Source organism: Neomonachus schauinslandi, chromosome 5 (assembly GCF_002201575.2).
Source record: "Neomonachus schauinslandi chromosome 5, ASM220157v2, whole genome shotgun sequence".
NCBI lineage: Eukaryota > Metazoa > Chordata > Mammalia > Carnivora > Phocidae > Neomonachus > Neomonachus schauinslandi.
In genome coordinates this window covers 151,904,967-151,929,966 of record NC_058407.1, presented here as the reverse complement: position 1 = coordinate 151,929,966, position 25,000 = coordinate 151,904,967, and the positions used below count along the sequence as shown (strand labels likewise).

The window sequence follows — 25,000 nt, the reverse complement described above, 5'->3', positions numbered from 1 at the left end:
ATCTTTACGCACTTGTCCAATTATGTCTACGTGATATTCTTTTTTTTTTTTAAGATTTTATTTATTTATTTGAGAGAGAGAGAGAGAGAGCACATGAGCAGAGGCAGACGGAGAAGCAGCCCCCCCGCCACAGAGCAAGAAGCCCGACGTGGGGCTCAATCCCAAGACCCCGGGATCATGACCTGAGCCGAAGGCAGACGCTCCACCGACTGAGCCACCCAGGCGCCCCTCTACATGATATTCTTAAAAGTGGGAGTGCTTAGTCAAAGTGATGTCCTTTTTCCTCTTTCTTCAGGGTGTCAATATGTTTACAGCCTCTGGGAAAAGGCAGGCGTACCTGAATTTTGCTCTGCACTATGCATCCTTGTTTTGTAGCAAGACCCCTTTCCCTCCTCCCCAAAGGATAAATTCTGAACCATCTGTTGAAGAAGCTTCATCTATCATGGTGGTTATTATGCCAACTGGAACCGATGTTCTACTTCTCAGTCTTGGGTAAGAAAAAAGTATTTCTGCTATGATTCCAACTGTAGTTTAATTCCTAACAATGCTTCTATTAAACCAAAAAAAAAAAAAGAGGGTTTAGTCAGTTAAGTGTCTCCCTTCAGGTCAGGTCATGATCTCAGGGTCCTAGGATTGAGCCCTGCACTGGGGCTCCCCGCTTAGCCGGGAGTCTGCTTCTCCCTCTCCCTCCGCTTATTCTCTCTCTCAAATAAATAATAAAATCTTAAAAAAAAACAGAACAGAAAAAAAATCTTATCAACACAATCACACACCTGAGTTTCACTTTCCCTCTGTAAAATAGGGCAACTATTATCCACTCTCCCGACTTCTTAGATTATCACGAACCCCAAAAGGGGTCCTGAAGGTTAGTGAAGAGGTGATGAAACCCACCAGCCCTGGAGCCACACTGCACAGTGTATGCCCAGTCACCACCACCTTCAAGCTCCGTGACCTGTCAGAGGTGTCTGTCTGCCCTGGCTGAGCCTCCCTCCAGCACTGGTAACAAAACAATCTAAGAGAAGCACTGTGCACAGCACCAGCCACCACAGTGAGTCCTGTGGATCGGGTGGCTAGCATTGGTATGGTTGTCGCTGTTACAGAAAGACCCTGTTGACGTGACCTGGCACATAGATGGAGAGGTCATTACGACACAATATGGAAGAGCGCGGAGCCCCAGCATTTCTCCTCCGTGTGAACTTCACGCTGACGCCACGCTGCAGTTACCTCGGGGGCATGGTAGGAGATGCACTGGAAGATCCAGTCCATAGCAGGCGAGTACAAGGGCAGGTAGGATGGCAGCTCCACTCCCTGGACCACCAGCTGGTTCTGGACGGTATCCCCATGAATCTACAGGAGATCAAATAAACACTCAGAAAAGGAAGGGAATAATAATAAACGAAGAGCATGTAACTCGCAGACTGTGCATACTTGTAAGCATTTGGATGGCCCCGAGAGAAATAGCTTGGTTTCTCAGTTTTGTTTTTTTTTTTTTTCAAACTAGAAAAAACACACAGAAAGTTTCCCATGTCCCCAGGCTGAGCTGTTTTGGGAATGTGCGCTGTGCAAAGAAATAACCTGATAAAAATGGAGCCCGCAGATGTGAGGAAGAAAGGCTGATCAACCGGAGACATTTCCTGTTAACACATGCATATTAATTCTCTCTGCTTTTTCAGTACAATCAACACATTTTAATTGTCTGTAACAGACTCAAGTGTAATTTTCGAGGGTTTACACATTTAAAGGGCTTTAAGGCAATCTCAACTTGGAAATCCAACTGGGTTTTGTGAATTCACGATTGTGTAATTGTTATGTCAATGAGCTGTTCTGCCAGTGTTCTCTTACCTGTTTGAATGTGAGGAGGAAGTCAAAAAAGTTCTTATTCAGGCTTTCTTTGAGATGTGGAGCCACTTCCATTCCCACCTGGAGCCAAACAAAATAAACTACCTTGACTATGGAAAAACAGGTTGCAAAGAATATATACGGTAGGATGTCGTTGCTATAAATTAAAAACATACATGGAAATAAACGTAGGCACAGAGAAGTCCTGAAAGTTTTTATTCTTTTTCCTTATCTGTTTTTTTTTTTATTTATTTATTTGAGACAGAGAGAATGAGAGAGACAGAGAGCACATGAGAGGGGGGAGGGTCAGAGGGAGAAGCAGGCTCCCCCCCCCCCCCGAGCAGGGAGCCCGATGCGGGACTCGATCCCGGGACCCCAGGATCATGACCTGAGCCGAAGGCAGTTGCTTAACCAACTGAGCCACCCAGGCGCCCTCTTATCTGTTTTCTTATTCAAGAAGCATAGATGCTTCTACAAGAAAAACCACAGAAGCTATTTTTAATGGGGAAAAAAAAAAAAGGCAACATTTGCAGTAATCATCTTTGCAATTTCCCAAAGGTAATGAACGTATTTCTCAACAGATGACCAAGAGAACAAATCAATATGGCACAAAGGAAGAATGTACTCTTAAGACTGTGTACACAGGGGGCGCCTGGGTGGCTCAGTCATTAAGCGTCTGCCTTCAGCTCAGGTCATGATCCCAGCGTCCTGGGATCGAGCCCCGCATCGGGCTCCCTGCTCAGCGGGAAGCCTGCTTCTCCCTCTCCCACTCCCCCTGCTTGTGTTCCCTCCTCGCTGTCTCTGTCAAATAAATAAAAATAAAATCTTAAAAAAAAAAAAAGATTGTGTATACAGTATTCTCTTGCTCTCAAAAAAAAATGATAAACACACATGTGGCTGCACTTTTATTAAATGAAGCAAAAAAGACTGGTACAGAAGAGAGTCAGCTGGGACTTCACTGTTGCATTGTTAAAATACACAGATTCATTCTTCGCTGGGCAGTCATGGAAGCAGACAAGTTTTTAATGTATTTTAAGCAATTTTATACAATATGAGCATGAAGCGTAACAATGGTATAACCCACTTGCTCCCACATTCATTGTTTAAAAAACAGACTGTAACATTGCCAGCCGAAAAAAACGTGCTAATCCTAGAGAAGGCAGCCAGAGCCCTGAGGCTGGATGGAAAAATGAAGGTATGAGCTATGGAGGGGAGTTCATGTGTTTCATGTGTTCAAAACAAAACAAAAGCATCATGTTCTTTAAACTGAGCCCCTCAGACCTCAATTCCAAGTTGCTGCTTTAGCACAAAAACAACTTTGTAGGAGAAGGTGCTTCTCTGGGACCCGATTTCTTCAAATGGGGACAGATTTCTGCCACTCACCTCCCCCTACTTGAGGTCATGAAGATTAACGATAATGATGTTTTTTTACACACTGTGAAGAATTCCTTTGAGAAGAATTATGCGAGATCCATTGGGGCGCTAAATTCCAAGGGCAGCTCCATGGCTGTTGAGGATGTTTTCAAGGACAAGCAATAGATTAAAAAAAAAAAAAAAAAACTAACAACAAATGTCAGAACACAGTTCTACTGTGTTCTATTGTCTTTCCTTCCACTTAATCATATCGTAGAAGAGACAATAATTATCTGTTAGGTGACAGCAAAGGAAGGCCCAGTGGACAAGCAATGGTGATGAGCTGAAGAGGCCGTGACTTAACAGAGGAGTTAATCATACTTTCCTTTAATAAACAGCTTTGAGCTCCCCCCACGCCCTGCCCACTCACTGCTTTTCTGTGTTTTATTTCTTTCTTTCCATCAAGACAAAGGAGCAGCTTGGAAATCCGCTTGGGTCTAAAAGATTTCTACCCAGAGTAGCAAGGGTAGTAGCTCATGATTTCCATCTGCTGTTTCCGCCTGCCTGGCATGCATTTCCTATTTCTGGTATCAGCAAGTTGGATTTGTATTTGGGGAAGCACACCTCCCTCTCAGACCATGAGGTCTGTGGAGGAGCTGGATCCACCCTACCCTGAGGTCCAGGAGCGGGCACACGACCCAGGCCTGTTCAGTGGGCATATCGCATCCCACGGCCACAGTCTATATGGATGGGCAAGTAACCCAAAATGGCTCATTGAGAGCCTAAGACTCTGGCTGGCACTTCTAAGATTCTCCTTCCACTGGGGTATCAGTTAGGAGGATGGGAGCCTGGGGCTGCTGAATAAGCCACAGAATGAAGTCAACACAGAGGAGAGCCGAGCTGAGTGACGAAGGAGAGCACAGTTCTTGACAACACTCTGAAGACCCTGGATCTAGCCATGCCTGCGCTACCCCTAGATTCTTTAGACACACAAGCCAATAACCCTCCTTTTTGCTTAAAATAGTATGAACTGAGTTTTTGCCGCTTGCAACTAAAAGAACGCTCAGAAAAAAAAAAATAAACGCTCAGACTGTCTCTTATTCTTTCATGTCAAGAGACTTAGTAGCTACCCAACCCGGGCAATTGATGCAAAGCCTGGGTTGACAAAAATGATTTCCAGAGACAGACTGCATTTTATCACCAGTCTTCTTGGGATGGGTTCATTGCCACCAAAGTTTAAAGTTACCATGTGCCATTTTATATGCCAGAAACAGGATCTTTTCCCTAACCTGTGAGACTTACTTCCAACTTTACAACTGAACAGGTCTGCAAAGAATGCACATTTCCACTTCTCTTCAATAACCAGAATCAACCTCATTAATACACACAATGACTCTAAGTCTTTTATTACTCTATTATCCAACTGGGGAGTCGAATAATGTGCTATGTCCGATGAGGGGAAAGGCTGTGGAACACAAATATGCAAATGACAATATCCTTGCATCTCCCCCACAGGACCCAACAGTGTTCTGCACACAGTAGGCCCTTAGCAAACACGGACCCAGGAGGAGTATTCATGCTTCAATATATTCCAAAGCTGAAGCTCTAGGAAACATACCTGATATTCCTGTATGAAAAAACCCACCCCAAGTTTCAAGCAGATGGCAGGGCCTAAATACTCTGGCCTCTGTTACCAACAGGGACTAGGTTGCCCTCAAGTGAAAAGGTTTTTCTTTCCTTCCTGGTATCAGGGAACAGACCTATAAAAAGTGTCCTTCAGGGGCGCCTGGGTGGCTCAGATGGTTGGGTGTCTGCCTTCGGCTCAGGTCGTGATCCCGGGGTCCTGGGATCGAGCCCCACATCGAGCCCCACATCGGGCTCCTGGCTCAGCAGGGAGTCTGCTTCTTCCTCTCCCTCTGCCTCTCCCACTGCTCGTGCTTCCTCTCTCTCTGTATCTGTGTCTCTCAAATGAATAAATAAAATCTTTAAAAAAAAAAAGTGTCCTTCATAAGGATGTTTGCTATTCACTCTGAGGGTGCTGACTCTCTGATTTCTTTGTGACATTGACACCATAGGGCTTCTGTCACTTGCTAGATGTCACATAAAGTCAATCAAAGGCTACCGGTTCTCGCCTTCTGATTTACAAATATGAATGATCACTGGCAAGGGCTGGGGGAGGCCCTGTAGCTTTGTCCTCAAGGAAGTCTGCAGTTTATCAGAACCCTACAAAACAGGGGCATTAAGCCCTCCTTTGAGGTGAAGAATGCTGATGGGACTAGCAAGGACGACTTCCAGGGCAAAGACCCCATGGGAGCTGAAGAAGAATTAACCAGAAACTCTCCATGGGTTGCATTTTTCATAAATGAAAAAGTTTGAAATAGAAGCTTCATGGTGCTTTGAGAGAGAAAAAGTCTAAGTGATCTACAACCAGGGTCACCTCCCCAGTCTGAGCAGCTAGAAAGGCCAGGAGCCCTCCGTGGCTGGGCTGCACGGACCCCGACACCTGTCACTGCAAGCGGCACCTCGCCCTGCCCGACAGCCCCCACCAACTCGCACCCTGCGCCAACTCTTGAATGCAGGGACAGAGAAACTAATAAAACAACCCGATCCAAGACAAAAGGAAAGCCGATTTCGAGTCAATGAAAAGCAGCCTATCAGCCAAGAGGCCTTGGGAGCCTCCCTCCCAGCAAGAACTGGAGAAACAATTAATTCTGAAAACCAGTTCATTTGTATGAAGATGACCTTAGACGCCCCCTAATTAGAGTGATGGTAAGTGAGCCTACTTTAAAATTAATTTTTAGGAGAAATCCTACAGCTCTGCTTTCCGTGGAAGAGCCGTGTTCTAAAATTAGCAGCTAATGAAGTCCTTCTTGTAGTGACTTGTGAGGTGCCAGGCAGGAGAAGCCTACGTGAAGGAGACGGGCGTCTATGAGCGCACGGGGACCCAACGCCACCTACCCGGCACAGATAGGCTCTGGCGTACACGGACACGAGCGGGTCTCCGATCCCGCGAATCATGCACGTCAGCCGGGGCAGACATTCTGAAATCCCCCTGTTAGGAACGAAAAGAAGGCAGCATTACACCCAATGTGAGCACTCTCTGTTCTTTTATTTTTAACATGAAGATAAAGCTACGCTTCCTCAACGTAGGGGGGTGCAAAAAGAATCAAGGTTCAGAGACAAACCAAGGCCAAAGTTGGCATTTTTCTAAGGCAATGTAACAAAAGTCTTTCTCTCTGGACACAATTCACTCATTGAGTGGCTTCTATCATCTTTACCATTTGCACGGTGCTGGGGTCTAACCTTTCCTTTTTTGCCCGTTTGAGGTCATATTTATTTTATTGGTTTAACAGTTTTTGTCCCCCAGTTATTTTCCATCTGCTGATCACTCCTTGATCTTCTCAATGTTCTTGCCGTGTCTATATTCTTTTGGCACTGACTTACTGTCCTCTGCCCCACTCCTTCCTGGCACCCAACTCCTGGCACCTCAGGCTGGCATCAGCGATCTCCCATCAATGTGAACTGTGACTGATTTATTTCTCCTGCAACATGGGACTTGCCTCTGCCTCAGGCATTATCCTTCCCAAATGGTGAGGCAAAATAATTTCTTTTCGGGGCATTAAGAAATAATTAATTCTGAAAACCAGTTCATATTATCCCTAAAAAATACCCCAGACACCCTTAGATCCAAATCAAGTATATTTGGCACACATTCTAAACCCAATAAAACGACTTCACTATGAAGCACCAGGAGTTGGCCCCTGGCTTCAGGGAGTTTATTATCTACAGGCTATTCAACATGACCTAGCGTTTTGTTGGCTCTGCAGAAAACAGATCTGGTTTCTCCCAGCCCTGGAAACTATTCTCAAAACAAGGCCCAAGAGTAGCATGGGGCTCAGGGGCAGAGGCTTTTGCTTCTGACAGCATCTTCATCACCATCTTCAGCAGCATCAGCAAATACTGAGCACAGGCCCACTGGGTGGCAGGCAGTGTTCTCGACAAACCCTCACCAACCTCTTTTTATGGCCTCGTTCACAGAAGAGGAAACTGAGGGTCAGAGATGCTTCATAACTTGCCAAGACCACACAGTTACTAAAGGCAAAGCGAGGATTCTTCCATGAACCACTCAACCACCTTCTCCTAGCTTGAGTTTTCTTCTCCATCAAATAGGAATTATAATGGTATCTCTACCTAATCAAGTTTCCACTTAGATCAGAGGAGAAAATGCACAGAAGGTGCTTAGCACCAGATGTGCTACATGCTACGTACCCCAATGAATGACAGCTATCACACTGCCGTGTGTGTGTGTGTGTGTGTGAGAGAGAGAGAGAGAGAGATTTCTTGAAAATGTTACGGTTCTAGACATTGAAGAAGAGCCTTACGTTTTGGAGAGGAACTTGTTACACTTCAGGATGGATGCTTCCACATAACTACAAAAACATCCTGTTAAGGAAGACATTTTCCAGATGGCCTGTTCCCTATGGCAAAGAGACGAGACCACTCACGAGCAGAACTTAGCATGACTTCCGGACACGGAACCACAATGGCTCTCACCAGCCCAGAGAATTGCATTAGCTAACAGCCCATGGTTTCCATAGTTGGTTTTCAAGATTTCATACTTATTTAAAATACATTTTGGGAAAAAAATACATGCTGATTCACAGTTGCTTGCTGAAGTTTAAACTGTGTTTTGAGCATTTCCCATCGAGGCTTTATGGGGAAAGAATGAACTTTAGATAACCAAGATTCATTTGTGTATAAGTCAAACTCTCTGTTCTCCAAAACTGGCATCTGTGCAGAGAAGCCTGACCCTGCTCCTTTCAAGTTTTTGGAACCAGAGAAAACACATAAAAATGAAGCATTTTAATTGAGAGAATTAATGTGGGAATGTTCCTCTAGGAAACAAAAGTCTGGTACATGGCATCATATTCAAAGAAAGAAAACAGAACACTATTTGGGGAGAGAGGAGTCCAAAGGCTTTGACAATGCGGCTGGCCCTGGATTTTCAAGCTAGCAACCATAACAGGACCAAATTTTCAACAGGAATTTCAGGGCATCCCATCACATGGCTTCCATTAATGGTGCAACTCTTTCAGCCTATCTTTAAAATCATCAGACCAAAAAAAAAAAAAAAAAGGATACAATCTTGGAATGAGTTCCCTGATGGAAGCAATCTTGAAAAACCAATTTAAGCATGTTTCTTTGGCCGTGTCATTTACATTCTCTGGAGAGAAGTGATCTGAAATACAAAAACAATACCCATCAGGATCTGTTACAGCTGCTACGGGTCCTGAGATAGGAGAACGTTACAATGGACAAGAAGGGGTGGCCTCCCCAGTTCTTCTAGGTCTTTCCTTCCAAGTATTAATATTATTAGGAAACAACTGGTGACAGTGAAAGCTTACATACGAGGCTTTCCAAGTGCTGTTCAGAGTGCTTTATAGACATCAAGTCACCTCATCCCCACAACATCCCTCCACAGTACATACTTTTTTTTTTTAATTTTATTTATTTATTAGAGAGAGAGAGAGAGAGTGGGTGAGAGAGAGCATGAGCGGGGGGGGGGGGGACAGGGAGGGGCAGAGGGAAAAGGAGAGGGAGGAGCAGACTCCCTGCTGAGTGGGCAGCTCAACGCAGGGCTCAATTCCAGGACCCTGAGATCGTGACCTGAGCTTTACTTTACTCTGACAGATGCAGAGACCAAGGCACAGAGATAGTTAGGGCACACAGCAAGCAAAGGTCAGAGCTGCAATTCAACCCAGCTGGACATGATGCTGGAACCAGAATCACCGACCTTGAATTGTGAGAGCAACAGGACAGAAGTCAGGATCCCTGGCCCTAGGCTGGCTGCCCCACCAGCCCTGACCTTTTCATTGTTATTCTGAGTTTTCTGGCCCTGGCACCCAAGCCTGGTCTTGACAGCCATCTTAATAAGGAATGGAAGAGCGTATGGAACAATGAGAACAACAATCAACACCACCCCCCCCCAAACTCATCAAGGCCATTGTGGAACTCTCGCAGAGAAATGATTTCTTCTAAATCATTTCCACATATTAGATTCCCACCCCACCGATGGATGTGCTTTATACGTCTGGCATTCAATCACAAAGCAGGGCGCCTGACTGGCTCAGTCGGTACAGCATGCAACTCTTGACTGCGGGGTCATGAGTTCGAGCCCCACGTGTGGCACAGTTTACTTAAAATTAAAAAAAAATAAAAATAAAAAAGGGAGAAGTTAATCGCTTTAAAAGACAACAAACGAATTCTAGCTTGCTGTCCTCATCTTTGTTGTGCACAGAGTCCTTTTTCATCCCTGATTCTGCTTTCTGCAACTTGGTGGCACACAATTAAGGTGATTGAAATTCCAAAGCAATCAGCAAAAAGATAAACCTCCAGGTACTTCCTAGCAGAGAACAGTCACTAATCACAATTGCAGATATTTTGGAATTGCAATCTCAAGTATTTATCTATTTTTGGATGTTATGGAATGCGCTTCATTCATTCAAGAACTATTCACTTGCCAGTTCCAAAGGAAGGGAAACTACCATTTCCCATTTCCTGCCCTAAACCCGTGCACTTAAAAGTAATTTTTTTTTTTCCCAAGTTCCAAGAGATCCAGACAGGAAAAGATAAGGGTTATTCTTAAATTCATTTGTCAATCGTGCCTTGTGGAAAAAGGACGGGTGGGATTAATTTCCCTTCATAGGACTGAATCATGGGACCTGAAACCCAAAAGCAAAAATAAGTCTCTGAGATCATCTAATAAAACTCCTCACTCTGCCGATGAGGGAATGGAGATTCACAAGAGAGCTGGCATCACTGTAAGCTATAACCCACCAGTCCTGACAAGAGCCTTATCTGGTGAAGCCCATGGTTGGACGTGGGAGACCCCGGGGACACAGAAAGGCAAGCTGTCCTGGGTGTCCACATCGCCTACAAGCTATACAATAACCTGCACATGCCAATACAAACGCTTCAGGCTTTCCTTCCAGCTCAAGAGATCATTTAAAAGAAAACCATGTTAAGGGAGGACTTTAAAATCCTGTAGCAAAGTGGGGCGCCTGGCTGACTCGGTCAGTAGAGCACGCAACTCTTCATCTTGGGGTCGTGAGTTGAAGCCCCATGATGGGCGTAGAGCTTACTCAAAAACTAAAAAATTAACTAATTAAAATCTTGTAGCAAAGTAAATCTTACATGCCTATGTAAGATATACTTCATTTGCTCAACACAAATGTTTTAAGAACCAACTAAAAGTAGTATTCTAGGCTCTGAAGAGATAATAATACACAAGACAGACCCTGTCCTCATGAAGCTTATATTCCAGGAGAGGGAAAAACATAATAAACAGCAAAAAGAATAAGCAAGCAAGCAAACAAATCAGGTAATATCCAGTAATAGCCAACACTATGAAAGATATAAAACTAAGTATTAGATTAGACAGTGACTTTGGGGGTGCATTTTCATTAGACAGGGTGGTCCCCGAAGACTCTGGCAGAGGTGGCATTTGAGCTGAGCCCTGAATTGCAAAAAGGAGCCAGCCATACTTAGATGTGGAGGAAATGTATTCCAGGAAGAGGAAACATCAAGTGCAAGGGTCCTGAGGTAGATATTACCTCTGGTCAAAGAAGAAAAAAAGCAAGCCAATGGGGTAAGCAGGAAGGAGAGAAGCAGGCACTGCACACCAAGTCATAGAGGGCTGTAGCCTTGGCAAGGAGCTGGAGAGTTCTTCTAGGTGCAACAGAAACTCTCTGAAGGGTTCTGGGCAGAGCAATGGCCTTACATGACATGATTTATACTTCAGCACTTAGGCTGCTTACACGGAGAATGAATTCAGAATGTGGAAATTAATTCGGAGACTTCAACGTAACAAAAAGCAAAAATTCTTCCTTCTATTCCCACTTATTTTTCTTTTATGGTGCTTCTTTTTTCAACCCTGAACTTCTGTGGATATTTTAGGAGGAGGGAGGAGACCAGTGAGTCTAGTTCTCTTTCCTCTGCCAAGTCTCTACCCTATGAGCGAGAGGTCTCTTTACATAACAGCGCATATAGAGATGTCATCTTGGTACACGCCTCAAAGGCCAGGTCAATTAAGGACACTGCTTATCCAGATGCAGCCTACATCAGCCACAGGGAAAAACCGAAGATGGGAATGCCCCCAGGTGACGACAACCACATCACGACAAACCCAAGTTCTTTCTCCCAAGATGGAAATAAAGTTACTTTATCACTTAGAGTAGATGGTCTCTCCACACATAGGCTGGATTAAGAAATGGTAGGGAAAAACTACCACATACAGCAGTATGTACTTTCCATGACCCCAAAGGACACCGGTATCCTTCTAAACTCATAAAATAGGTATGCATGCCTCAGTTCAAATTCCTGAAGGTGAAGGGCTCAAAAATTAAATTCACCAGTCAGAACGTGATTCAACTGGAAAGAATGAGTACACATGCCACCAGATTCCTCTCTGTACATAATCTCTTTAGGCAGAATTCCACACAGTCAATTTCAAAAGCTTTCTTCATAATTATTGTTAAGAGACATCCCCCAAATCACTGACATTTTTGAGAGAAATTTGCCCTTTTCCCTCTCAGGTTCTTGGAACCAGAGAACACTACGTGCAGATGAAGATTTTCACTGAAAGAAAAAAAAAATTAAATTATTTTCAAGAAGAACAAAAGCCTGATTTGCATCGCTCAAGGTAAAAAAAAACAAAAAAAAAAAAAAAAAAAAAAGGTATTTTGGGGAAGGAAAATTTTCCGTGATAAAAGTGCTAATTAATAAATTTAGACAAGGCCTGGAAATGAATACGAAAATAGTCTTTTATCTTGAACTTTTATAGTTTAGATAGGAGGTTGTTAGTAATTTTTCCTTAACTGGCTCTAAAACATTATTTGTATCCTTAGTGAAAACTGGGAGGAAGGAAAATCATTGCAGTAGATATAATCTCAAAGGCCTCTGGGGGTTAGACAGGTAATAAATATTCTTATGTGGTTAGGTGTACAACAATATGAAGTAGCAGACTGTGTATTAAAAAGCATGTTAAAAAATGCTGTTGGAGGGGCGCCTGGGTGGCTCTTGATTTCGGCTCAGGTCACGATCTCAGGGTCATGAGATCAAGCCCCAAGTCAGGTTCTGTGCTCAGTGCGGAGTCTGCTTGAGATTCTCGTGCTCTCTCTCTCTCTGCCCCTCTTCCCCTCCCTCTGCCGCCCTCTCTAAAGTAAATAAATATTTTTGGGGAAAAATGCTGTTGTAGGGGCACCTGGCTGGCTCAGTCAGTGGAGCATGTGACTCTTGATCTTAGGGTTAGGAGTTCAAGACCCATATTGGGTGTAGAGATTACTTAAAAATAAAAAGAATACTGTTGCAGCCACAAAAAACACCTATTTGGGTTTAATTCTGCTTATAGATGAGCATTTACTGCTGCTTACTTGTATGGCACACAAGTTGGCAAGTTTAAATTAAATAGGTGCACCTAGACTTCCCAAATCCTTAAAGCTGACAGAGAAGGCCTTTGCACTCATGCTGGCCTCTGCCTACCTCTCCAGGCTCACTGCCTCCCAATCTTGAGATGCCTTAGAACACGCAAGGAGCGGTTAATAACATCACGGATGTGATGTGGTGTAGGGGAGGATCTAGAGCAGCACCAACCAATAGAAATACCACGTGAGCCACGTTCAAAGAGACTGAAACAAGTGAAATTTTAATTAGCAATAATCGCGCCTCGGATAAACCTCATTGGCTACGATACTGCCACTGCACAAAGCTTAAAACAAGTGAAATTTTAATAAAATGCCTTATTTAACCCAATTCACCCAAAATGTCATTTCAACATGCAATCAATTTTAAAAATCATCAGTGAGATACTTCATGGTCTTTTGTTTCTATTAAGTCTCTGAATCCAATGTATTTTTATACACACAGCACACCCTCCATTTGGACTGGCCAGATCTCAAGTGCCCCACATGACCCACATTGGCCGCCATATTGGACGGCACAGATCCAGCTTAAGAGCAAGGCTCCCACTAGCTGGTGACAGGGCCGAAGGCAAGTCCTTGGCTCGTCCCCCATGGGTTTGCTCATCTGACGCCAGATGACTCTTCCAGCCCGAAAGGCCTGTGGAGTTCTGTCTCTGAGAAATAGCTGTATTAAATCGTTTTTAAAATAACAGATACAGAGATGGATGAAAGAATTAATGAATAAGTGAACAGGTCAATTATGGGTTACGGTCGCCGATGCCATCATTTGGCTGAGAACAGGAGCAGTGGGAGCAAGCTTGTTGTGGTAACTTGTATGGATGAGAACGCTTCCTTACAGCAGCTCTAGAAACTTGAAAGGAGGGACAAGAGGTAAGAGAAGCCGCTGCTGACAGTTCCATGTTGTCAGACAAATCGTTACCATTTATGTTACAACAGACTCATAATCAAGCTGTCCCATTTTAACCCCCTGAGAATTTAAAATGGATTGGCAATAAATTTAATGCATACATCACTTAAGCACAGACTGTAAATGCAAGTATCTGTTATCGATTTCTTTGACATTGTTCTTTAGTATATATAAAGTTGGTTTCTGCTATTTGCTTCTCAGGAGAGAGATACAGGAAAAAAATGTCAGGCAGTGGAGGAATTTAAGTTGGTATAAAAGGTCAGCTGAATCTAAAACTAATTATGTAATGTATGGGGATTAACATAAGAATAAAAGAAATAAAAATAAAAAGTTTGAACTTAAAAAAAAAAGGTCAGCTGAATCTAGTTGCAGTATCTTTTTATTTTCCTGGATTCCAAGTACTTGCCCAAATTCTTAGCCAGGCCATTTGAAAACCTTCTAATGTTTTTTTTAGAAAACTGAGACGATCAGAAATCTGCAAAGGTGTTTCTTCTACTTTTAACACACCAAAAACAAAATAAATCTTATACTGAGTCTCCATAAATCCTGACTTGATAGAAACCTTCTAATCACAACTCCAGGGCAGAACGAAACCAGTAGAACAGCTCTGACATTACCTGGTAAGACGCTGCGGTTATCCACACACATGGAGAAGATGCGCTCATACACGAGCTTTCCTGGGGAGAAAAGGACAGATGGTGTTAGCATCCCGCTCTTCAGGAGTGAACACTAAATAAACGTTTGTTAATTAGGGACAGAGCCGGCGTGGCCCAGAGCACTTTAACTTGTGATGGTATGCTGCCACCTAGTGGGATAAATTTAAGCCGCGTTTCTTTTGTTTCTGTTTTTAATAAAGCACAGGGACTTTTACTTTCTGCGAGGCAGGGAAGTCATCCTTCTCCCCTTAGAGAGGGAAACTTAGGGCCAAGGGGACCTCAGGCACTCCATTCACTTATCAGCGAATCATCCATGTTGTGCTTCTAAGCCAGAGGCTGCAGATGGGCAGCCTGTGGGTGGGATCCAGCCAGGGATCCATTTTGTTTGGCCCACAACACAAAGGCCCACAAAGCGCTTTAACATTTTTTTTTTTAATTAGTTGCCAACAGGTTAAAAACTTTCGTTCATGTGAAAAACCCGATTTCCTGCTTCTTCACAAATGTGCCAAAAATGGCCCATATCCCTACAGGATAAAAATGAGCTATGACAGGGGCTCCTGGTGGCTCAGTCAGTTAAGCATCTGCTTTCAGCTCAGGTCATGATCCCAGGGTCCTGGGATCGAACCCGCATCGGGCTCCCTGCTCAGCGGGGAGCCTGCTTCTCCCTCTCCCTCTGCCTGCTGCTCCCCCTGCTTATGCTCTCAAATAAATAAATCTTAGAAAAGTCTCTTTAAAAAAAAAAAAAAAAAAAAATGAGCTACGACAAATTAGTAGCTGACTCTTCAAATGGCATATATACCACCCAGTTTGTCCCAGCTTCCACCAATGCTGTCTCTCAGCAACAGTCTGGGGCACTCATTTATGTGATCTGCCTGGTGCCCAGAAGCATCAAAATTTGAGATTCAACTAGCAAGTGCTACAGGGTAGAAATTTGGGTCTGTTTTGCTCACAGATATATCCCCAGTGCTAAGATCAGTGCCTGGCACACCGTGGATGCTCAGTGTTTGCTAGATGCATAAACAAACATATTTTAGGTGATGTGGGTCATAGGTCACTGCTGCAAAGACTCAAATCTGCTACTGTAGCTCAAAAGCAATCACAGACAATGTATAAGCAAATGGATGTGGTCAGTCGTGTTCCAATAACAATAATAAAACTTGACTTACAAAAACAAGTGGGCAGGGTAGACTTGGTCCACAAACCACCCCTTAATCTAGGACTAAAAGCTTTATTTATTCTGTGTTATTTTAGAAAATACTATCAACATCAAAGGGATAAAAATTATAGTTCTATTCCTTTCCTGGAGCCTTCCAAATCACCTTTAATGTCAAAAGTATTTCCCTGAGCTCTTGTGTTATTTTTTTTCCCCCATAACCCCATCATTCGGGGAAGCAAAGAAGCACACAACCGGTCCCCACATGGAAAAAGAGACAGGAAGTTCTAAGAACGTGAAGTCAAATGACTTCACCAAGAAATGACACAAGGCTAGGACGAAGGGCAGGAAGCCATCTAGGTGCCTCTCCCAGTGTGGACTACTTACGTTACAATCACATGAAGAAACCTGTTGAAAAGGCACATTCCTGGGGCCCACCTCAGAGCTAGTGAAAAATAGTATTTTGGAGGGTGAGGACTAGGAATATGAATTTTGAATAACCTTAGCTAGGGAATTCTTGTCTACACTCAAGCGTGAGGACCATGGATTTAGACAAGCACCATGGGTCTCAGAGCTAAAATTTGCCTTGGTCATGGGAATCTCTAAAAACAGTGACAAGCCCCCCCTCTTCCCTTTAAACCAGTGGTCCCCAACCTCGGCTAAACACTCGAAGCACCGGGGCGCCTGAAAATAGGCTGGTGTCTGTGTCTGTCCCCAAAGGTTCTGACAGAAATGATCTGGGGTCCAGCTTGACCATTGGGAGTGTTTTTAAAGCTCCCCAGGTGTGCAGCCGAGGATGAAAACCCCTGCTCTATACCATCAGTTCAACTGAGAAGCTCCCAGGAAGCCTCAGGGAATAAACCCCAGTTCTCAAAGCCACCTGACTTTTTCCTTCTGGCCGGAAGTGCTTTCCTTACCTGCGGCCATTGGCTCCCGTGGCAGCCACATCTGGGGCCATGATGGGCCTCCTCTTGAGGACCACAGAACACAGCACTGGGACTGCATATAATTTTTACCGTGGACCATCACACAGCAAGCCACGCTGGTCACCTCTCACCTCCTATTGTACATAGACCAGACTTAAGAGCACAAAACGCCTTTACTTGCTCCACAAAAAGCCTGCCATCCCTCTAAAACCACAACGTGTATAGTGTACCTTCATATGCTAAGGGGCCTTCAACTACAAAATCATTTTTGGCCAAACGAGTTTGGTGAGTATTTTTTTTCCTTTGTTAGGTTAGTGGACAACAGTCTTGAGAAATAATACCTGATCCTAGATTTATTTCCTTTCCCGACTGTCTTACAAATCAAGAACACTAAAATAGATAAATAATTCTCTGAGCACTAACTTTGCACCAGGTACTTTCAAAGTTGCTTCCATGATCCTGCCAGCAAACTCTTAGAAGAGGAAAAACGTTATATGCTTCCTATTCTCTTAAGTCCCTCCAGAAACCCCCAGAGGCAGGATCTATTATGCCCATTTTACAGGGGAAGAAACCAAGTGTTTCTTGGTCGGATGCACACGACTCTGGAACAGGACACACAGGCATGGGACGTGGGCCGAGAGACTCCAGAGCCCAGCTCTGTGCTCGGTGCCTCCCGTGAAATCCCCCTCGAAGTCCAGCATGCATCTTCCCATCTGCACATGCTCAGGGCCGTGTCCCACAACCCTGCCCAACAAGATGCTCCCACCTTCGGTCAGTCCTGTCAACCACTAAACACCAGCCCGCCTACGGTCAAGCACCTCCCTACAGAGCACCATTAGGACGATGCACACAAGCTGCATCACGGCGCTCCGAACTTCCACCCAAGCAAGGCAGACTCCCGCCCGTTTTGTGAAAGGTGAAAACATTTTGTTCCAGGCAAAGCACAACAGTCTCCTTGAGCACCTGCAGAAGCAGGCTGCCTCACAATCCTGAGGAATACTAATCACAACAGGTCCTGACAAGGGCAGCCTATTTTCAGGTGCCCCGGGTGCTTCGAGTGTTTAGCCAAGGTTGGGGATCCCTGGTTTAGAGGGAAGAGGGGGGCTTGTCACTGTTTTTAGAGATTCCCATGCCCAAGGCAAGTTTTAGCTCCGAGACCCATGGTGCTTGTCTAAATCCATGGTCCTCACGCTTGAGTGTAGACCACTGAGATGTGGAGGAAGGAGAATGACGTCGAAGGCCGGTACCTCATTTGAATGTTCGGTTTCAAAGAAGAAAAACATTCCTCTGATTCGAAATTTTAAAAAGACTGTAGAAGGTATGAGGCAAGTTTCTCTCTGGCCCATCCCCATCCATCCCACGGCCCCCGCCGGCCTCTGAGGACTCCCACTGCTATTGAATTTCTTGGACATCCTTCTAAATGTTTCTTCAGGCAAATAAAAGGGAATGTGAACAATTATTCTAATTTCTTCTCCTTTCTCACACAAAACAGAACATATTCTACAGCTGTTCTGCATCTTGATTTTTTCACGTGACGACATATATACCCCAGAGATCTCTCCACACCGGAATGCAGAGCACACCCTCACTCTTTCTTGTGGGCTTCCTATGCTCCGGGGTACAGATGGACCGTCATTTATTTAAATGGTCCCCTAGTGATGGCCACTTGGGTTGTTTCCAGGGTTCCGCTATCACAAATGGGATGAATTCCCAGAGGTGAAGTTGCCAGGGTCAAATGTACACACATTTGTAATTTTCATGGAGAGCAACATTCCCCCCGTGAGCCAAATACAAGAGAAACGAAACAGGTCTTTGACTACAGAGAAAACTCAGAATCCCAGCCCTGCCGCTCACTGCCCACCTTGCGACCCTGGGCGAGCTATTTACTTCTCTGTGCTTTGGGCCCCTCACCTGTGAAATGGAGTCATTAGAGACCCCACCTCACAGGTTGTGATGAAGACAACGTGATGTAATATCTCTAAAGCACCCAGAACAGAGTCAGGCCCAAGGACATTATTTGTTGAGGGTTTATCACTGCTGTTACCAATTCTCAGCCCAGCTAATCTCTGGGATAGGGCAAAAACAGGCATGTGCATCATATCCCGGCTTGCCAAGGGAGGGGACTGGGATGCCGCCACCAGAGGCTGACGGGACGGCTGCCCAAAATTCTCACAAGGTTAATGTCCGGATCTGGCCAGGCTTGTAGGTTAGAAGCCAATCCATCGGTGTCCCCATGTTAGTCTCACTCAGAATGCTGACTCATGCAGAAGAAACTTGCAGGAGGCAGGTTAGGGAAACCAGAAGGCTGGTGTGTTAACCCACCATGAGAAACAGAACTGTCAGGAGAACCAGACACAACCACCGACCTCTCTCCCTGACTGATGTCCTCGCTGCTGAAGGCAAGCTCCGCATGAGGACAAGTCAAGGCCCGAAGGGCGTATGACTGGGTATCTATTCTGAGAGCCTAACTCATCCATCCATTCTGCAAATCCATTCATTTTCTCCATCTCTGCCATCTCCCCGGCCTCCCACTTGAAGTGCTAGCCACGCTCCCTGACCCACCTCCGTCCGACAGTCTCAACAAGCAGCCAATAAAACTTAAATCATCACATCCCTGCTCGCCTTAACACTCCCAATGGTTCCTTATGTCCTCAGCGTAAAAGCCCAAGTCCTTCCAATGGCCCTCAAGGCCCACCAGGACCTCCAGCCATGTCAGCTGCTGAGCCACCACCCTGCACACCCCCTCCAGCCACCCCAGCCTCTTCAAACCTGCCAGGCACGCTCCTACGCCAGGGACTTTGCACCCGCTGTCCTCGGCCTAACGTGGCTGCACTCTCCCTCCCCCAGAGAGCATGCGGCTCATCTCTCCTCTCCTTCAAGCACTTGCTCAAATAGCAACATCTCACCAGGGCCTCTTGTGACCACCTTATCTAAAACCACAGTCTCCTCCACCCCTTACCCTCCTCTGTTTTGTTTTTTCCCTCCACAGTGCTGATCATCATCTAACATAAAACTGGGTTTACTTACTTGTTTTGTAAATCCCCTTTTACCAGAACATAAGCCCCCAAAAGCGAGGATTTTTGTCTCTTCTTGCTGATATATCCTTGGCACTCAGCAGAGTGCCCGGGCCACCTGACCCTGATTGGCCATCACTCAGCCAGGCCATCTCTTCTTGGGGCCCAGTTAGCTCCCACCCCCCTTTCTTCTGGCAACATCACCACCTTTCTTCTGTGGGGTGACCCGGGCCTGGATAATCTGCTAATTCATCCCACCAGATACCACAAATGACTCAGAAACTGACTTGTGATCCAACCAGGCCAAAGAGACAGAATTCTGGGACTTTTTGTTGTAGGCTTGGAAGAAAGAAGCTCTTCCCTTGTCCTGGGACTACTGGCAGAAGAACTGATACAAGTGGAGAACAACTTGCAGAGTTTGAGAACGAGGAGACCCCAAGGGCAAGTACCAGAAAATACCCACACACTGTTTGAGTTCCTGAATCCAGAAACTACTCCTGGACTTTTCAACATAAGCCAATAAATACCCGCTTTTCCCAAGATTAGCAGGAGTTAGACCTTTTTTATATCGTTTGTTCTAGCTAATACACTCAGACCCCAGGCTCCTGTGAAGCAAATGGGGGTCTCTGCTTGATATTTTGTTTTCTGCCATATTAGATCTTTCTATGGGCTTCAGATGAGACTTGCTGGGTTCGGAGTCCGCTGGTCCCTCCTTAGCAAGAAAGCAAACGTCTCTGTTCTGATCTGTTAGGTGTTGGGCTCTTAGAAGATGATTCTGTCTGCTAGTTCTTGGGGAGAACCTTGCCGCTGAACATCATATAGAGTTTAGAGGGCTGCATGGCTTAATGCTCTGGCCACTGATGACCACCAAAGAGCACAAAAGCCTCCTGTGTCTCCAGAGGGGCCCCAGGTTCTTCTCTTCAGTCTAGACCATTCTGCCTGATGGGGGGAGCATGGGACAAGGGGCAGCCGTGACATGGCAGGAAACCTCACAAGAGCGGTCGTAATCAGTCCAGGCAGGAGAGGACTGTGGCTTGGACTACAGTGTTCAGTGAAGACAGATAAAAACGGACAAAGTGGAGGGAGACCCAGGAGACCGAAGAACCTGGTGATGGACTGGACATGGGGCGCAGGGGAGAAGATTCTCACATTTCCAGCTTGGGCACAGGGCACATGGTCCTATCATTCCCTGGGACAGAAACCCACTGCAGGTGCTGGGAAGAGAGGCCAAGTTCGGTTCTGACAAAGTGAGTTCCAGGCACCGTGACATGTCAAGGGACGGGAGCTGGTTTAGACCGGATGTGTGCTCCCCAGCTCCCCCATGCTTCCCCTGCTTGCTTCACTAGCCTCTCAGAAGGTTAGAAAACAGGTCATTTAGGACTCTCTAAAAACGGCACCCTTGTTAATGAGCGGGGGCAGGGCAGTCGTTTAGTCTCCCTCATGTTTCACCCAACTACTTAAACCACAACAGAAATTAAAGCAACACTACCACCCAACTTCTGGCAAAAAAAAAAAAAAAAAAGTATTTCCTAGATTGAAGATGAACAGGACTAGTACTTACCAAATGTATCAAGTATGTCGGTGATAAGGACAAATTTGCTTGGGTAGAACTGAATAACGCTTGTGTCTGAAAGAAGCTTTGAACACTAAAAAAAAAAAAAAGAGAGAGAGAGAAGAGAAAAGGAAATTCACTGTGTCGTGTCTGACTTGGCTGCAATGCTCCAGGCCTGGAAAATTAATTTCTACAAACAAGCACTAGGTGCTTTCCATGTGCCAAGCCCCATGCCAGACACTGGAAACATAATGAGAAGCAAAACCACTGTCCCTTTGACAAGTGTGGGGGGCAGACCGCTCACTACAGAACCTCTTATAGAAAGACTCCATCACATCCCTCCAAGAAAGCCACAGGACTGAGGACTCTTATCCGGAAGGGTCTTTGCTTATACACTGAATGAGGGTAAGCATCAAAGCCGCCAAGAGAGGTCAACGACACCTCTCCCAATGTCCTCACAAATGACTCCAGCTTTGTTCCAAGTGCTTTTCAGCATGGCTTCCTCTGGTTTATCTCAGGATGGTCTTGCTTCTTCAACATTCTTTTCTATGAAATGACCCCATAAGTACATCTCCAGGGTTTCTTAATCGAGCGTCTATTTTTTTTTAATTGAAGTATAGTTGACACACAATGTTAGTTTCAAGTGTACAACATAGCATTAGACAACTCCATACGTTATGCTATGCTCACAAGTGTAGCTACCATCTGTCACCATAAAACATTATCACAATAGCACTGACTATATTCCCTATGCTGTACGTTTTATCCCCATAGCATCTATTATTTATCCTCACTTCCAAATTTCCCTCTAAAAGGAAACATGACAAGCTTCAAAGAGCACATGTTTCCCTGCAACTATGATAGGCAACACTGGGAACATTTCGCTCAATCCCTATGCCTGTATTGCTCACACCAAAGGGCCACTGACATGTTCAGATCTTTTTTTATTTTTGAGAGAGAGAGAGAGTGACAGTGTGAGCCAGGAGGGGCAGGGGGAGAAGGAGAGAGAGAATCCCAAGCAGGCTCCATGCTCAGCATGGAGCCCAACATGGTGCTCAATCCCAGGACCCTGTGATCATGACCTGAGGTGAAATCATGAGTTGGACGCCCTACCGACTGAGCCACCCAGGCACCCCAACACGTTCAGAATGCTTAATGGAAGACTACAGCCACACAACGTGGCCCTAAACACCCCAGATTAAGTCATCTTTTATGATCAGAAACAAAAAACCTGTTTCTTCTTTGGAGAACAAAACTTAATGCCCTGAAATCTTTATGAAATATTCAAAAGTCAGCACAAGGAACTAAATAATTTGCCAACTTCTATCATTCCGATGCTTGACCTTTAGATACAAATATGTCACTTAAAAGATAGAAAGAGTTGGTTAATATGCATTTCCAAAGTGCAAAGAATGGAAATAATGTCTGTCATATCAAGACGTAGGCTGATATGGATTTTCCGTTTGGCATTGTGACCCAATTTCTAAATTGTTAAAATCACAAAGTTTCTCCTTAGCATTACAGCCTAAAGGCAAACAACATTTCTGTTTTGTGAAACATCCTCTTACAGCCAAATGTTATGCAGGGGGGTGTTGGGGGGCAGAAGGGTGAGGGGAACGTAAGCTGTTAAAACAATGGTGTTGACACCAAACGTGGCATTTGGACGTTCGTAGAAATCCATTTCCGGATGCCTTGCTTTGTGTTCTTCATATGCCCTTTATGTGAGCTCCAACTTCAACAACTGCCCCATGAGATTTCAGGGCTTGGAAAAAGCAAACAACTCTGAATCCTAGAGACTGTTTACAATACACAGCCCTTGGTTCCTAGGGATGTGACGTCTCCTGAGTTCCTACCCAGAGCCCCTCAGAGAGGAGTTACTGCCCAGTGGTGAGATGAGAAGACAGAATTCAAACAGAAGATTTCAAATTAAACACAGCTGGGGCTTCCCAACATCTGTGTACTGATTTTTCTCCCAAGCTGGTATCATGGAACATACATTTTACACAAGAGAACAGGAAGTGGAATTTTTTTTTTTAGGTCCACGGTTAAAGTCGTAATCAGGTCCTAAAATGAAGTTCCCCTTTAAATCACTATTTTGAAGATGCCAGATTTTTAAAGCCTTGGTGCAGTTTCCTAAATAAAAATCAGGCTTCCTAGGGTGTGTGTTAAAATTACAGATTCTCGGGGCACCTGGGTGGCTCAGTTGGTTAAGTGTCCGACTCTTGATCTCAGGGTTGTGAGCTGGAGCCTTGTGCTGGGCTCCAAGCTGGGCCCAGAACCTACCATAAAAAAAAAAAAGATTCCCTGGCTCCATGCCAAACCTACTGGTGAAAACCTCCAGCTGAGGTGCCAGGGAATCAGTATTTTTGACAAGGACTCCAGATGACAGAGGCACTGCTGATGTGCAGCCCAGGTGGAGAAGCACCGTGGCAGACACTTCCTGAATGGCTGACTGATAAATTACTCTGCCTGAAATACTTGCTATGGAACTGATTAGCACTGCTGGAAAAATACTAAAAGGGTGTTTTTCATTTTTTCCAATTAGCAACATTCTACAAGGACACTAAGCAGTTTCTAGAATTCAACATATATATACATATAAGTATTGGATATATATATATTTATATACATACACATATATTAAATAGCCAAAACAAAAGGATACAGTAAAACATAACCTAAAGCCACAAACTAAGAAAGGAAGATGGATCAAAAGAAGCAAGCAAGCAGACTAATCAGAAGACAATTACTACCAAGGATACATGGGAAAAAATCTTAAAAATAAGAAAAATACTGGGGCGCCTGGGTGGCTCAGTTGGTTAAGCGACTGCCTTCGGCTCAGGTCATGATCCTGGAGTCCCTGGATCGAGTCCCGCATCGGGCTCCCTGCTCGGCAGGGAGCCTGCTTCTGCCTCTGACCCTCCCCCCTCTCATGTGCGCTCTCTCTCTCTCATTCTGTCTCAAATAAATAAATAAATAAAATCTTAAAAAAAAAAATAAGAAAAATACAAACACCATTAACAGAAAAAATGAGCAAGAAGAATCAACCAAAGCCACTTTACAGAGAAGGAAACCCCAGCGGCCAATAAACATGTGAAAAGAGGCTCAATCTTATTATAATCAGAGAATTGCAAATTAAAACCACAATACAATATGATTTTATTACCTCCTAAATTGAAAAAATGATAAACAGAAAGTCCGCTCATACCAAATGTTGTGAGGCCACTCAACAGCACAGACTCACACAGCCTGACTGCTGCTAGGAGTGTGCAGGGGCACAGCTGCGAGGGAAAGCAATCTGGCATTGCCCAGTCAAGCTCAAGAGGCACACGCCCAGCACCCGAGCTATTCCACTCTCAGCTATGGGTCCTCACCTCCAGAGAGGCCAGCAGACTCGTCCAGAAGTGATCTCGGCAACATCGTTCATAACAAAGAAGAAAAAAGGAAAAACCAGATGCCCATCAACAGAAAGAATGATGCATATTTTATGCATCAGGAGACTCACTACTGTTAAGATGGCAAATCTCTCTAACTGACCTACAAAGTCAACACAATCCCCATCAAAATCCCAGTTTGGGGGCGGGGGGTGAGGACAGGGCAGGTAGAAATAGGCGGATACTAAAAATCACATAGAATTGCAAAGGACCCAGGATAGCCAAAATAATTTTGTGGGACAAAAAAAAAAAAAAGAACCGAGTTAAAAGACTTACACTAACCAGTTTCAAAATTTACCATAGGGGCACCTTTGGCACAGTCGGTTAAGCATCTAATTCTTGGTTTTGGCTCAGGTCCTGATCTCAGGGTCGTGAGATTGAGCCTCGTGTCAGGCTCTCCGCTCAGCTTTTTTTTTTTTTTTTTAAGATTTTATTTATGTATCTGACAGAGAGAAAGAGCACACAAGCAGGCAGAAGGAGAGGGAGAAGCAGGCTCCCTGTGGAGCAGGGAGCCTGACGCGGGGCTCAACCCAGGACCCCAGGATCATAACCTGAGCTGAAGGCAGACGCTTCACCGACTAAGCCACCCAGGTGCCCCAGCATGGAGTCTTCTTAAGATTCTCTCTCTCTCTTTCCCTTTACCCCTCCCCACTGCACTTGCACACTCACGCACGTGCAATGTGCACT

At 44.9% G+C, this 25,000-nt stretch overlaps 1 protein-coding gene and 1 pseudogene across 5 annotated transcripts in view; both read right to left on the bottom strand.

The window, feature by feature from the left end:
* VPS35L (VPS35 endosomal protein sorting factor like) overlaps positions 1 to 25,000 on the bottom strand; it is a 113,489-nt gene that overhangs the window by 66,338 nt on the left and 22,151 nt on the right. For 3 of the 5 annotated variants that reach the window (XM_021698050.1, XM_044915636.1, XM_044915637.1), the window contains exons 8-14: positions 20,889 to 20,973; positions 14,196 to 14,255; positions 8,335 to 8,431; positions 7,575 to 7,622; positions 6,151 to 6,244; positions 1,843 to 1,920; positions 1,225 to 1,347 (exon numbers count right to left, since the gene is read on the bottom strand). In XM_021698050.1, coding sequence (XP_021553725.1) covers positions 1,225 to 1,347; positions 1,843 to 1,920; positions 6,151 to 6,244; positions 7,575 to 7,622; positions 8,335 to 8,431; positions 14,196 to 14,255; positions 20,889 to 20,973 — 585 coding nt within the window. The remainder of the gene's footprint in view (positions 1 to 1,224; positions 1,348 to 1,842; positions 1,921 to 6,150; positions 6,245 to 7,574; positions 7,623 to 8,334; positions 8,432 to 14,195; positions 14,256 to 20,888; positions 20,974 to 25,000) is intronic. The other 2 variants (XM_044915638.1, XM_044915639.1) reach the window with 1 other exon arrangement.
* LOC123324905 lies at positions 12,834 to 12,960 on the bottom strand (annotated as a pseudogene).